At 38.1% G+C, this 14,819-nt stretch overlaps 1 protein-coding gene across 1 annotated transcript; it reads right to left on the bottom strand.

The window, feature by feature from the left end:
* Positions 1–1,293: 1,293 nt before the first annotated feature.
* On the bottom strand, positions 1,294–14,451 carry paqr4a (progestin and adipoQ receptor family member IVa). The gene is made up of 3 exons (XM_055194028.2): positions 12,698–14,451; positions 8,498–8,716; positions 1,294–6,065 (listed from the first exon to the last, which is right to left on the bottom strand). Exons 1-3 carry the CDS (start codon positions 12,861–12,863, stop codon positions 5,632–5,634), a joined length of 819 nt encoding a protein of 272 aa, XP_055050003.1. The 5' UTR covers positions 12,864–14,451; the 3' UTR covers positions 1,294–5,631.
* Positions 14,452–14,819: the final 368 nt, after the last annotated feature.

Raw genomic sequence — 14,819 nt, 5'->3', positions numbered from 1 at the left:
GCTTCTATCAACCTAGAAAATGTGAAAAAGATCAACCCAGTAACTTAGTTTTGGTAAACCATTCTCTACAAGCACATGAGAAATTAGGTCGTTGATGGCTCTCCTTATGATGTCATAAGGAGCTCTTTTTATAATAATACCATCCCTTAATCTGCACTATCCAATCACAGCACTGCCATTTAGTGCAGAAAAAAGCACAACTGAGTTTTAATTGCAACAAACCACCATCATTGTGATCAGTGTTTGAATTTCATCAGGCCTTTTGCATTTTAAAGGACACACCCAAAACGGCACATTTTTGCACACACCTACAAAGTGGCAATTTGAAAATGCTATCATAAATTATTTATATGGTATTTTGAGCTAAAACTTCACATATGTGCTCTGTGGACACCAAAGATTTATTTGACATCTTAAAAAAGTCATGGCCACTTTAAATTTTAGGGGTATCTCAGAAATAAAGGTACAAAATCTGTCATTTGGAAGGTACCCTTTGCAAAGGACCATTTCGGGATATGTATACATTTGATACAAATATGTATCTTTGAGGTACTAATATTTAGAATTTAGAAGAAAAAATTATATTTCTATTGAAATCAACTGAAATCAATGTAACAAAAACATTATTACCACATTTTTGTGTATTGGGTGAATTGCTCTCAAGTTAGACACTGCATAATGTGGGACACCTAGTACTAGTGTTTTGTAGGTCTCCCAAAACACACATAAATGCCAGTGAAATTATGACATCACAAAAATTTCCTCTTAAATGTCCAGTCATGTATGAGGGTGGAGCAATCATCAAATAGGAAGCAGTTTTCACAGAAGACAAAAATTTTCACACATTAGGGCAATTCACCCTAACCATAGTTACATTATTACATATAGGTAAAATATGTTCATAATATTTAGAAATTGTACATAGTAAACTGTCATTTAACCAAGGAAAGAGAGAGAGAGAGAGAAAGAGAGAGAGAGAGAGAGAGAGAGAGAGACCTCTAAACCTTACCATAATAGAAACTTTCTATGACATGACGAAAAGTATGCATCTAATAATTTAACAATTTTTAACCCAACACTTGAATTTGGGGTCTGGACAGGAGTCAGGGCCTAAAAGTGTTACACTTGCATCCAAAATCGACAATAAGGTACTGTAATAAACAGCCTGAAAGTTGCCCATCACTTAAGCTACTGGAGTGCAGGTCAAATCTAAAATTATTTACATATAGGCTACGCTTTATGTCAGAGGTCATGGTTAATGCACCCAAAGAAAAGGAAGAGTCAAAAGACAAGTTTAAAAATATAAACCTCAATTTATTGCACATTAGCTGCAGGAGACCGTGGGGTTTGGAAGATCTGTCATTGTGAACAAATGTAATTCTGAACAAACATATAGACAGAGACACTTAGGCCTATAAAATAAACCATATCAGACATACAAGCTTATAGATAAAACCATTAACAGACATTTTTGTAGTAAATAAGAAGTGATAAAACGAACAATAAATAAAGAGTAATGGCTAGTGGAGTTTTGAAAGTGACCTAAGTGACTGAATTTATTCTGTGTAGAAACTGAACATACAAGCGCCATTACAGCACCTTGACCACTAGATGGCGCTAAGCAATTACATTTAACGGAAAGCATTGTAAAATAAAAGAAAGTGGACAGATCTTTCAGATACCTTCTGTCATCCTATGTGCATTAGTATTCTCAGCCTTTGTACGTAAATTAAGATTATCATTAATAGCGGCCCCATTTCATAATAATAATAGTAATAATAACAATATATCCATCATTATAATAATAATGCCAAATGTAACTAACAATGAGTCGTTTTAAATGATCATGAACAGGCTATCCAGCACCTGCATACTAAGAAAAAAATGTCATTATAGTTTCATACATCATGTCATTATTTTGTTTACCACAGGACATTAGAATATACAGACAGGAGAACATCATCCATGAGAAGTTACATCCTTGTTCCTCATCTAAAACACGGTATGTGATGCAATCCATTTCCTCTCAAGTATAACATGCACTGCACATTCTCACAGTTCTTCACTAAACAACTACGAAAAGAAACACATTCTTGATCAGCATTTAAGGACACATTCAAGGCCCAACAAAGGCAATGTGCATCAAATGGGATGCATGGTCCAAATGCCTGATGACTTGAGTTGCCATCGTGACCTTTGCCCTTACAGACATATAACTGTCAAACCATCATTGTTTCAGTCTTTTAAACCAGAACGAGCAAAAACCACATAATTAAATAAAAAAGAAATCAGGCCCAAAATCAGTTGTTGAGGTCACTTAATAGAAGTGAGCACTGACAGGGCACCCTGAGAAGAAGAGACCCCAGGATGGCATGATAAAGATGTCACTCTGAGCAAAACGTGTTCGTGTGAATACGCAGATTGTTTCCTTTCAAAACTGGTAAAACATCTCTTTTTTTGGAATTCACATGTTGGTGTGTATGTACTGTATATATATGTACACATTTGGATTATGCATAGTTATCCAGTTGGTTTCAGAGGTATTAACATATCAAGACCCCTTATCTCAAACCAAAACATTTGTATTGCAAACTCTCCAAACTTTTATGTTAAAAAAGAGATTATGCCAACCAAACTATACTATAATCTCTTTTAAACGGTCAGTTGTAAAAAATAAAAAACGGTGGTAATGACGTACATTACAGACATCATGTTACTATGATGGTATCTACATAACGTGACATGGTCATTTTGCAAATACAGAATAGTTAAAGGATCAATTTCTACTGTCTCTTTGAAATAAAACTGGACAATTCAAATTAAGTGAGAACCCATTAACATTGTTGCTTTATATATTAGTGTGTGTATATAAAAACGTCTGTATATGCTGCTTGCATTTTATGCATATACAGTCTACATACAGGTATTTACATTACCTATATAGACTTTTACTTTTTAACTGGTTCTTACTTTGATCCAAAGCCCTTTTGGTACAGTGCAGTTCATTATTTGATATGGTTGTATTGCCTCTAGGCTGCTGTCTTACTTCATTCCCGTTCATTATTAGACAAATATATGTCAGTTAACCACATATGTCAGTGGTTGCATTGCGCAAGCATCATTAATATGCAAATCGTATATGTTGCATTTAACGCTGATCAATTTATCTTTGTTTTATCATGCACCACTTCACTTAAAGTCTAATGTTTGTTATTTAATCCGATAACATAAAAGGGGTTGGGGTTGCTGTGCCTTGTTCTGACAGACTGTGTTAAAAGTCAATACCAAAAACATATGTGACAGCAGTCTGTATTTAAAGCCACTGACATAAGAGGACCATTATGTGTGACACCTGAGGTCCCAAAACAGTTAATTTGGCATAGAGTATACATAAGTTGGTGTTTGTTCTGAGCAACACTAACATGCACTGATTCTACACAAATACCTTTGCTAAAGGTTGACTATCAGAGTGCTGTGGTTGAGTAATGTGAAGATATGTGAACTAATAAAAAAAATAATTTAAATATACTATCTAGTAACATTTTCAAACAGATCAACATAAATAATAAATATAAAATAACTATATAATGCCAAACATGATACAATTAGGAAATGAATAGTGGGCCTCAATGGTGTTTCGTTTAAAAGCTACACTGTGATAGCATCAGTGACTCTACCACACTTTGTTTGTTACTTCATTAAGAAAGGTCAGAGGAGTCATCCTTGGTTTGTCCTGCGAACGCATTTTATGGTAAAAAAACTATTTGTGCAAAAAGTGCAGTTTCATAATACAGTCCATTTGAATCAACATCATCATAGTGCAATCTGCTGATAAGAACTGATTTACTTTCACTACATCACATTCTCAGTAGGTATGAATAAGTAGAAGGCCCTGTCCCAAATGGCACACTCCAGACTTGGATGACATCATGTAGTGCGGACCTTAGGGACCCTTGACGCGAGTCTACGAAGTCGCACCGTAGTCGTATTTAGGGACGGAAATAGGAAGAAAAGTTCCTCCCTTCCGTCATCTGATTTCTCTTTTGCAAGGACTTCATGGTTGGTAAAGTGCGTGAAGCCCGCATCAAGGGTGCAAAGGGGGCGCTGATGAGCACACTTCAGGGCGTAAAAATGACAGATGGGACACCCTACGGACTCGTAGACTAAGTGAGCAGGCGCAATTTAAGGCAAGGAAACCGAAAGTCCACATGAAGTGCGCCATTTGGTACATGGCCTTTGACTCTTGTTCAGGTTTAGATTAGCTTAGTCAAACCTGAAGTCTTTATGCAACTAAACTTAAGACTTGGGGCCATTCTGCATTCAGTTTATTTAATTACTAACTATTAACATAAGCTAGTCACTTCAATAAATATTTACGACATCAGTTTGGCTTTAGTGAGCAGTACTAGCATTATGATGACATGACATTTGTCTTCATTGGGGAACTCATAGTGTAATATTCCTCTGTCACATCTGATGAAAAACAACATCAGGTCTGCAGAGGTGGAAGATGACCGACAAAGCCTTTGAGCAAACAGAACGCCATTAAAAAATAATTTGCCTTGTGTTGAATCCAAAGTTACTCAGATAATTGAGGTTAAAGGGTTAAAAGAGAAATAAAACCTAATTTAGAGCGGTACAAAAATCGAATCTTCCAAATTGAAGATATTGAGGATATTAAAACTACGAGTGTATAAAATAAAACAGATTTTTTTCAGGGTTTTTTGCATGAAACTTGTAAAGTTAAGCATCTGTAAAACACAATAAATAAATGCCCCTTTATAGATGGTAAACATACACAGAGTAATGCCAGAAAACACTAATGGCACGGCTACAAACCAAGGAATGACCCCTTTGCCTTTCATGCAATAAATATGGACCCAAACCTGCAGACGAGAAATAAAAGAAATAAATTAACTCAAGTATTTCCAGTAAATGTTGCTGTGAGACTGGTCATACAGTACATTTTGTGTGTGTGTGTGTGTGTGTGTGTGTAGCATTAGTAGTATATGAGCATGGATGTAACAATTGTATGCTGCATAGTCTGCAATAGAGTAGCAAACTGTTGGTCTAATTCAGTGCATACACTATTTCTGCACCGGTGACTTCTTGTTCATGTCACCAGCAAAATTAAAAACTGTAATCTTGAATCTGATGGTCTAAATCTTGCTTTTCGAGAGCCAATCATTTGTGGGCTCGATTAAAGCTTAGAGGCTATATAATAAATGCTTTCAACGCTGGTGAATATATGACATCAAATAATGTCATACTCTATGTGTGTGCGTGTATGCATGTAGATGTGAGTGTACGTATGTCTAAAAGTCAATAAATAAATAGAAAAATCAGCCTCTGCTTGACCTAGCGGATCTCAACAGTGCCATGCACAGACGATGTTTATGCGAACACAGATATGTACATTCTGGCTACTAATGGCACAAACAAGCACGTGTGTCGAGGCTGGCACTGGTGTCCCCTAAAAACATGTAAAAAACTTCTTATGGACTTTCGTGCACACATTTATATACAAAGCACAACAGACACCCCCCACCCGACTATTCTGAGCCCGATTACGTCGCATTCCAAACATTACTAAAAGAGGTCCTCGCGCCCCGTTACCCACAAATCCAGACTTCAGTATGAGGGACAGTCATGGCTGTTGATCCACAGTAGATCGTCCAGCACCCCAAAGTGTAGGTACATTATGGAGACCACCACCAGCACATGCATGATCTGATGGCTGTTGCACCAGTAGTCAAAGAGGCCCGGGCGGAAACGCTCGGGAATTCGAGTGATATTGATGACCCCGCCCAACACCGCCAGTGCATCCATGGTTACAAAGTGACGCAACGAGGTGGGACTCCCTCCGCCGACACCCGCCCATCGCAGTAGGAAAAACGAGAAGCGGAAAAGTGCTTGCCAGGCGAAGGAACGCAGCCGTCGCACTCTGCTGCGTGCTGTGATGGCACAGTAGATGGCGTAACTGGATAGCAGGATGTAGACCAGCAGAGCAGCTGTGCGGGTGAAGGGATAGCAAAGGAGAGTGATGTACACGATAGGCAGAGCTCCTGTAAACCAAAACACAACGTTAGTGCGATGACACATAATCACTCGTGCATATGAAAAATGCAGAATATTTGGAAAGTAAAAATCGTTATTTACAATATACAAAATATTGCATAAGTTTACCCACTATGTATATTTGTTATGCATGGTTATGTAACATACTAAACATTACTAAACAATTCAGTTATCCTAACATGTGACCCTGTCTGTAAAATCGAGGCTAAATTCTCAATCTAATTATAAGATTTGGGGCATCAAAGTTTGATTTCAATCATTTGTTTCACTATGATCTCAATCTTTGACATGACCTTATTCAGTCAATATTAAAGATATCAATTGTTAAACTTTGTATATACATTATTAAGGATGATTTTATGCAAAAAAAAGTAAATCACCAAAAAGTGACTTGGTAACACTTTACAATAAGGTTCATTGGTTAACATAGTTAATGTATTAACTAACATGAACAAACTCTGAGCAATACATTTGTTATGTATTAATCTTTGTTAATGTTAGTTAATAAATAATAAAGCTTTTAGTTGTTTGTTCATGTTAGTTCACCGTGCTTTAACTAAGGTTAACAAGATTTTAAAGTTACACTTTGTAGTTTTTCAACCTTCATAATGTATTTTCAAGACTTTTGTGTTGGTACATCCACTTAAAATAGGTTGAATGACATGTCTACAGTAGCCTGACGGGGTCTGTATCGCTTTTACTCCTACTTTTAAACTTTCGGGTAGTAACCCGAGCACAAAAAGAACTACAAAATTCGACTGCTTTACAGCATACGTCACTTCCTCCACTTCCTCAAATTCAGACGTGAAAGAGCAACGATTTATTTTCCTGATGTTTTTGTCATGGCCGAAGCAGCAACTAAGAAAAAGAAACCTAAGGTTTTGTCGGAGGAGACCAGAAAGAGAAAACGGGAGTGACAGAATCAAAGGAAGGACAAGTATCAATATTGGGCCAGCGTTCACTCGCTGGCGTGAACTAAAGGAGGAGGAGGGCGATGCTGACTTGGCCGTCATGCTTTTGGACTAGTAAGTAATGTTATATTGCTTTCATATATATGTCCTGTCTGGCGCCCGAACACTAGTTATTTTATTTCTGAACGTGAATTTTGCTGGAGGCTACTTGGGGAGTGTAGAGAGTGACTTCTATCACGTGACTTTAGTAGTGTCACAGACTTATGACATGGGCGAGCCGGGTTCGAATCCTCTTTAAGGCAATATTTTTTTAATATAAACTTTAACCAATTACAACTGGCAAACTCGCGATCTTTTTGCGTTTAAAAAAAATAAAACCCATGAAATTATATTCATATGACATGTTGGAAGGCACACCGCGGATTTGGTGACCTAAAGAGTTGTCTTCTTTTCCTTTGCGACAGTGCTGCGGCGCTTGTGGCCTCTAGGCGTGCTAGACGTGAAAAATACATGTCTAGCGCCCCCTAGTGGCCAAAAAGTTCAGTGGTGTGCCTTTAAAGGTGCAGTGTTTAAATTTTAGCAGCATCTAGTGGTGAGGTTGCGAATTGCAACCAACGGCTCAGTCCACTGTTCACCCCTTGCTTTTAAAACGCATAGAGAAGCTACGGTAGCCACCACCAGAAAAAATGTCATCATCGGAGACAACTTAGTAAAAAAGTTTGTCTGTTAAGGGCTTCTGTAGAAACATGGCGGCACAAAATGGCGACTTCCACGTAAGGGGAACCTCTGTGTATGTAGATAAAAACGTATCATTCTAAGGTAATAAAAACATAACGGTTCATTATAAAAAGGTCTTTATACACCCCTGATAATATAGTTTTGTATATTATCTTACATTTCTGTCAAGAGATCCTTTTAAAAATTACACATTGCACCTTTAACTAATGTTAACTAATGAACCTTATTGTACAGTGTTACTAATAACTTTAGCTGGGTTTTCACAGGCTTGGTGTCATGTAATAAATGACTCACTGAAAACCTAATCAATCTTATCTCACTATTGGTAAACGACAAATCAGACCATACGAAATGTTCTTATCAAGTACATTTGTGGTTTTGTGCTGTGAGACACTTTAACCGAAAAAAATCAAGGGTTGATTTTCATTTCTCTTTTAAGTTCTATTTCTTTTTTGTTTTCTTCTTGTTACTTTATTTCCTCAGTTACAACATTGTTTAAAGCAACTAAAGCACTCATTTGGTTAAATGTTGCAACAGTATGAAATATACACAACTCTTACATATTCATTGTGCAGCTCTGACCCGGGTCTCTAATACACTACGTAAGTGAGGAAAAACACGGATGACTCGTCGCATCATCGGGTGACTCAAAGTACATCCTTTACAAAAAGATTAGATGTCTAATCAAAACGAAAACCCCTTAATTCAAGAAACCATAACAATACAACAACCAAAATTATGCACTGAGCTCTGATTCATTCAATGCTGACCTAGTGTGTTGATCATGCAGATTCCACACATATCGAGCGTGAGCAGAGTTTTGTAGACGGGCTCGCCGCCCTCATGGTTCATGAAGAGATGGTAGACCACTGATCCCAGCTGTGGGGACAAACAGGCCAGGAAGTGCACCACGCCGAGCCACGTCACACTGATCTGAGACCAGGGGATGTTGAGTGGGAGCAGCACCAGGAAGCAGAGCAGTGGGATTCCTGAACAGGGTAGAAAAGATGAAAGAACGAGACAAATACGCTCAGGAAAGGCAGTGTCTGTACAGGAGACATGCAAATTAGGGCATGTTGAAAAAGCAAGATTTGGCATAAAGCTTGCCCAAGCCCTGGAGTGTTTTATTGTGTCCCGTGACTTTGCAGCCCACTACACTGAGGGTCTCTATTCTTAGCAACAGCTGTCACAATGCAAACTACACACACTTTACAACAGCCCTATAAGATCTTGTCAACCGTTTCTCAAAGCACATGGGAGAATCATTATATTCAGGTGTGAACTATTGGTGACTTTTTCACTTCTCCCGGCTCTAATGTCAAATGATTTTTCTGGTCAGGTAAAAGCATCAATCCCATATGGCACATCTATTTTGAGAGAGTTATCTCTACTGGCTTAACCCTTTCTCAGTCTGACACTATAGATAGACAACATGCACTCAACCCCTGCAAAGCGTGTGCATCTGTGCGATAGCAACCCTTTGTATGTAAATGTGTAACATTTAAACTCTTCATTATTTATCTCATTTTTACTTCAATAACAATAGCAAATTTTCAAGTCTATACACACAAGCAGTAATTGTACAGCTGATGCAAACTTTACAAATCTAATCCAATTTTTTGTGGTTGAATTGTTTAATTTCTAGCATATGTGCAAATACCAAAACACTCATGGATCTGAGTGCTATCAGATCACAGCCATCTATCATCTGTCAAGATGCATGGCATGTGGGTTTTAACAGAAACCCACAGACCATAAACAGTACCAACAAAGATATCAGCAGTTGGTAATGACATTATTTGTCATTTGTTGGGTTAAGGACAGAGAAGATTTTACACAGATGTGAGTAAAACTTTTTGAATGTTCTTGGCATGTCATGCAAACATGGGACAGAATAAAGAAAACATGCAAAGTACAGCACAAGTACCCAAAAACTAAAGAAACGCTTTAAAGGAGGATGTGTCTTGTTCAAGTATGGAAATAAACCAATTTGGGTCACAAATAACAAGATGCCAGTGACAATATTGATATAAAACCTTTATTCACCTCTTGTTCAGCTTCCTTGTTTTTTATAAAGTGGCAGAAAAAACATTTCCCCTGTATTTTGGCATACAAAAGAACATCCGGGAGCTACATTTATTTAGGTGTGTTCCTGTAGCTCTATTGATTGAGCATTGCATTAGCAGCACAAAAGGTTATAGGTTTGATTCCAACCAACACACCTGGTGATAAAATATGTACTATTGTATGAAGGCACTTTGAAAAGCACTGGACAATTTATTTGTTACATTCATTTGTTACAGCAAAATCATCTATTTGGTCAAATTGAGCTGTGTCACACAATTCAAACACTTGATTTCTGCTGACTTGACTAAGTAGGCCGTAGCACTCTTAAATATACATCAACACCAGCCCATTCTCATGAATTACGTATTAATAGCACGCCTTTTTAAAAGTCGTGCACCAAAGTCCGATTTTGCGTGCATATGATACATCAGTTTTTCCCATTCACTTAAAGCTCACATAAAACACGCTGTTTCTGCATTTCTGATGTTAATCTGGAGTACCTATAGAGTAGTATTACATCCTTTATATCTCTAAAGAGTCTTTAGTTTAATCAGAGTTATAAAAGAAAAATTTGCTTTACCGAATCTTTCTGATAACGTACGAAAAAATGAAGAAGGACAAGTTACTACCGCGGGAGGAGCGAGTACGAATCAGGCAACAGTAACAATACAACACTGTTTAATATGATTCACTACATGTTTATGTCATTTATATAATATGCACGTGCCTATTTCCAAAATTACACAAAAGTCTTACTTACCGCATACAACTCATGACCCAGTTGGGACTTTTCAATGAAATCCAGCGAATCAATCACACACGCAAAACTTCGTTGCTGGATAATAAACTACATCCATTGTTTCCATAAAGCTGCCTTTTTTTCTCCTTACATCCAAAAACACACCACTTCTTTCGTGCCATTGTTGAGTTTTGAAATTAAACAAAGCTGCGTCGCGTGATGTGATGTTTGGAAGTGCCCATAAAAAGAAGTGATACGTATTAGAAACCCCTGAAACGTCAGCTGGACCCGTAATCGGAAAAAAACTTTCCGAATCTTGTACGAACCCTGGCGAAGTGCATTCGGCACAGAAATACTCTGTAACATGCCCAACTGCTTTTTTGACACTTTACCTACATTTAGCATGATAAAACAACTCTATAACTGTGTTAATAAGTCAGAATCCATGAAATACCATTGAACCACCCCTTCAATACTTAAAATATTTTTTTTTTCATTTTTTTTTACCATTGTCACTTGGGGTTTGGGTTAGAACAGCTTTCTGTAACCCAAATCCCAAATCTAACCCCAAGCGACAATGGCTTATAATGAATAAAAAAAGAAATTAATACATAAAATGGCATTAAGTGAACTGGAAAGACTGGAAGATCAAATTGTACTTTGGCGTATGTATTGCTCATAAGAATGGGTTGCCAACACTGTTTGTTTGAGAACACCGATACTTTTGCAGTCACCAGTCTTGTTCTCAAACTATGTCAGCAGTGCATAAACAGTATATGGGTGTAAATGGGTAATTGATTGACATTGAACAATAACATACATTTGCAATAATATAGCACATACCAGTATCTAAGAAAAACAAAGGCATGTCTGAACAAACATGTGCATGCGACTACATGATCATCCAGTTTGATGATCTCTGCCACTCAAATGCTTTAGATACCGCTCTCCATACCATTACATTTAATTTAAAGTTACTTATATACAACAGCTAAGGAGCACATCTCCTTGTGTTGCCAAATCATGTTAAAGTGATTTCAGCCAGCAAAGTTTTAAACGAAAGCCTTGGTAAGGTAATCCGTTTTTGGTCTGTAAGCTGTCACACAATTTAAACACTTGACTTCTGCTGACTTGACTGAAGTAGGCCATAACACTCTTAAATCTACTCCAACACTGTTAGTTTGAGAACAAACAGGCACTTTTGCAGTCAACAGTCTTGTTCTCAAATTAGGTCGGCAATGCATAAACAGTATATGGGTGTAAATGTGGGATTTATTGTCATCGAACAATAACATATGTTTGCAATGTTGTACCGAGTCCGACCAGTTTCCAAGAAGGGAACAAAGGCACGTCTGAGCAAACATCTGCAGGCGACAACATGATCCAGTCTGATCATGATCTCTGCCGCTGAAATGCTTTACATACTGCCCTACATACCATTACATTTAATTTAAACTAAGTTGTGAAAAAACGTGTATTCACATTTATAAACTTTACAGGCATGCATTTAAATGCTATGTGTGTTCCCGGGGAGTCAAACCCATGACCTTGGTGCAGCTGGGGCCATGCTATTGACTAGAACATGTTATTGAAAAACGATGTATTGCATACAGTAGCAAACTGCAGTGTATAGTGCACAAAGTAACAGAGAAAAAATATCAGTTATTATATTCAATACTGAAGTCAAATGAAAGAGTCAATATGCTGTGGTTTGCAGACTGCTAAGTGAAGAAATGTATTTCCTACTATTAATTTAACAATACTGGTTGTTCAAATAGGATTCGGGGTGGGTAATGGGCATTGTCTCTAAAAAAAAGTTAAAACTTTTGTATCTTTGTATAGCACTTATTTTATTGCCCCCAAATATTATGTGTTTTACAGTTTTCATCACCATTTTAAGTTGCTTTGGGAAAAAGCATCTGCGTAATGCATATGTATACTATGTTCTAATTATATTGTAATAATTAATCTATTACATTGTAATACAAATGCTGTAAATCTTGCAAAAGAGCTCAAGTTGTGCATCAGTGAACTAGCAAGAGACACAAAGTAAAGCAAATGTGTGTTTTCAATTCAGGAAGAATACGGGTAGTTTGTGACAGGTCTGATGACATCTTCTTTATATGTGACAAGCAATATTTTTCGCGGTCAGTGTCACACTCACCATGTGTGTAGATGTTGCCCAGCTCATTGTGAAGATAGAAGAGACTTCTAACACACTCCTGGACAGAGGAGATGGGTCTATAGCCAGTCAGGACGTATTTGTTGAATTGTAAATGTGGAGGAGAGTTCGCCCAGTCCAGCAGTCGGGGTCCGTTTAAAAATGCCATAGCAACCTGAAACAGTCACGACGACGACGCCAAAATAACTACACTATACATCTACACGTGCACGTACAACACCGACTAAAAAAAGATTCGACACCGTAGACATCAGTCGGCCATGTGCAGCCGGCTACATGACCAACTAACCTATTCTCGTTGAATTAAAAATCTAATTTAGCCTCGGCGACGCTGTGTTCGTATCCCGCTGCTTGCGGTGTCATCCACACGGGTTGACGAAGAAACTGCAGCCTGCGTTCATAGTGAGCTTCGCTAATATATACAGAGTTGCATGTAACATTTAAACGAAGTGCGGTCACACCCTGCTTAAGCCTTTCAAACAAACCCCACCAGCTTCTGTCAGCTCGACTTCAGGGGCGACCCGACGGTCGTCGGCTTTCGTTTGCTGCTCATCAAACATCCGCTGGGTGATTTCACCATCGGGAATCGTCAGGTTTTGAATGAACTTGTGGGATTTGCTCGCGGTAGCCCCTGTGCATCGATTCAGGGTAACTTCCTCATATTCCCGTAGAGAGTGAATCATCAGTCCGTCCAAAGCGTTTGCATACACACTGCTCTTAAGCTACCAGCGCTCTGTGTGTGCAGATATCTGATACGAGAAGTTTTCAACCTGACCGAGTCACCTGTGTTAAAGCTAGTGTTTAAAATAAATATCGGTGGTGATACAACAATATGGCTTGGCAGATACAAGCACAAAAGTCTCTATCAAAATGTAGCCTACAGTGCAATGCCAGCATCGATATTTCATCCTACACGTGTTTTGTTGAGTTAACACTAGGATTTTTGGATGAACAATAAAAATACATGGGAGTTTGATAATAATAATTACCTAATTCTCATATATATATATATCAGATTTATACCAGATACATAATCTATAACGGAGCGCTGCTGCTTAATAAGGAAGGGCACCGTGCAAACGAAAAAAAAAAAAAATTAACACACACCACCTGTTCTTTCAGTTTTAGTCTTTCCACTGGAGATATTTCAAAATATAATTCAAAGCGTCTAATTTCCTATAACATTACCCAAATAGCTCGTGAGCTAACGGGCTAGCTGCCGTCACCTTGATTGTGCTGACTGCAAAACATGAGCTCCACGGGGTTGACCATTATAACCAGTTTTCCCATAAAGCGGCAAATGCGTTCATGTATTCCCCTACTTCAAATCAAATATCAACATCCGTAAGCTTTGGGATGTGTCATCCAGCAAACACTGAAATGTACGTGGTGGTCAGCTGAAGAGCACGTCTCCCTGTGTTGCCAAGTGATGTTGCTGCTAGCTTGCAGTGATTTCAGCCAGTTTCAAACGAAAGCTTTGGTAAGGTAATCCGTTTTTGATCGGTGGCTATGCCAAAAATGAAGTTGATATCCCGTGCATTCTCCCGGTGCGTTCCTTAACGGCTTTGTGATACCGGTGTGCGCGAACATGCGGCTGGTGGAGGGGCGCATCGGCCCGGCCTTGACTCGAGATCATCCGCTGATGCTGCAGCGCAATGATCCAGCCTGGACCAACGGGGAAGATGCAGGGGTGGTGCGAGGACAGGAGGGGTTCAGTTTATTCTCCATAAATTCCTTCAAATAGTGTTTAGTAAACGTGTGATTTTTTTTGTTTTTATTGTTTTAATCAGTTTTGTTATTAAATGTTAATAGTTATGAACCGGGAAAGCACTGTTTAATTAAAGTATTTTATAATTAAATCTATAAAGAAGCGAGTGAAGGGGATTAGCCTATTATTTGTATATTATTAGTAGGCCTAAAATATTCAAGCCTTTACAAAGTCAAATGGACTTTTGTGTATCGTTTGTATTAGGCTGATGTTAATCTGCAGACTGGAGCTATCGCGTAAAAAATGTATCGAATTGTTAAAACAAACAAAGCACGTTTAAATTAACAAGTAATTGTAAGCGCAAATCCAGCTGATTGGTTATCGTTATTCGTCTCA

Source organism: Misgurnus anguillicaudatus, chromosome 19 (genome assembly GCF_027580225.2).
Source record: "Misgurnus anguillicaudatus chromosome 19, ASM2758022v2, whole genome shotgun sequence".
Classification (NCBI taxonomy): Eukaryota; Metazoa; Chordata; class Actinopteri; order Cypriniformes; family Cobitidae; genus Misgurnus; species Misgurnus anguillicaudatus.
This window is presented reverse-complemented; position numbering and strand designations above follow the sequence as displayed.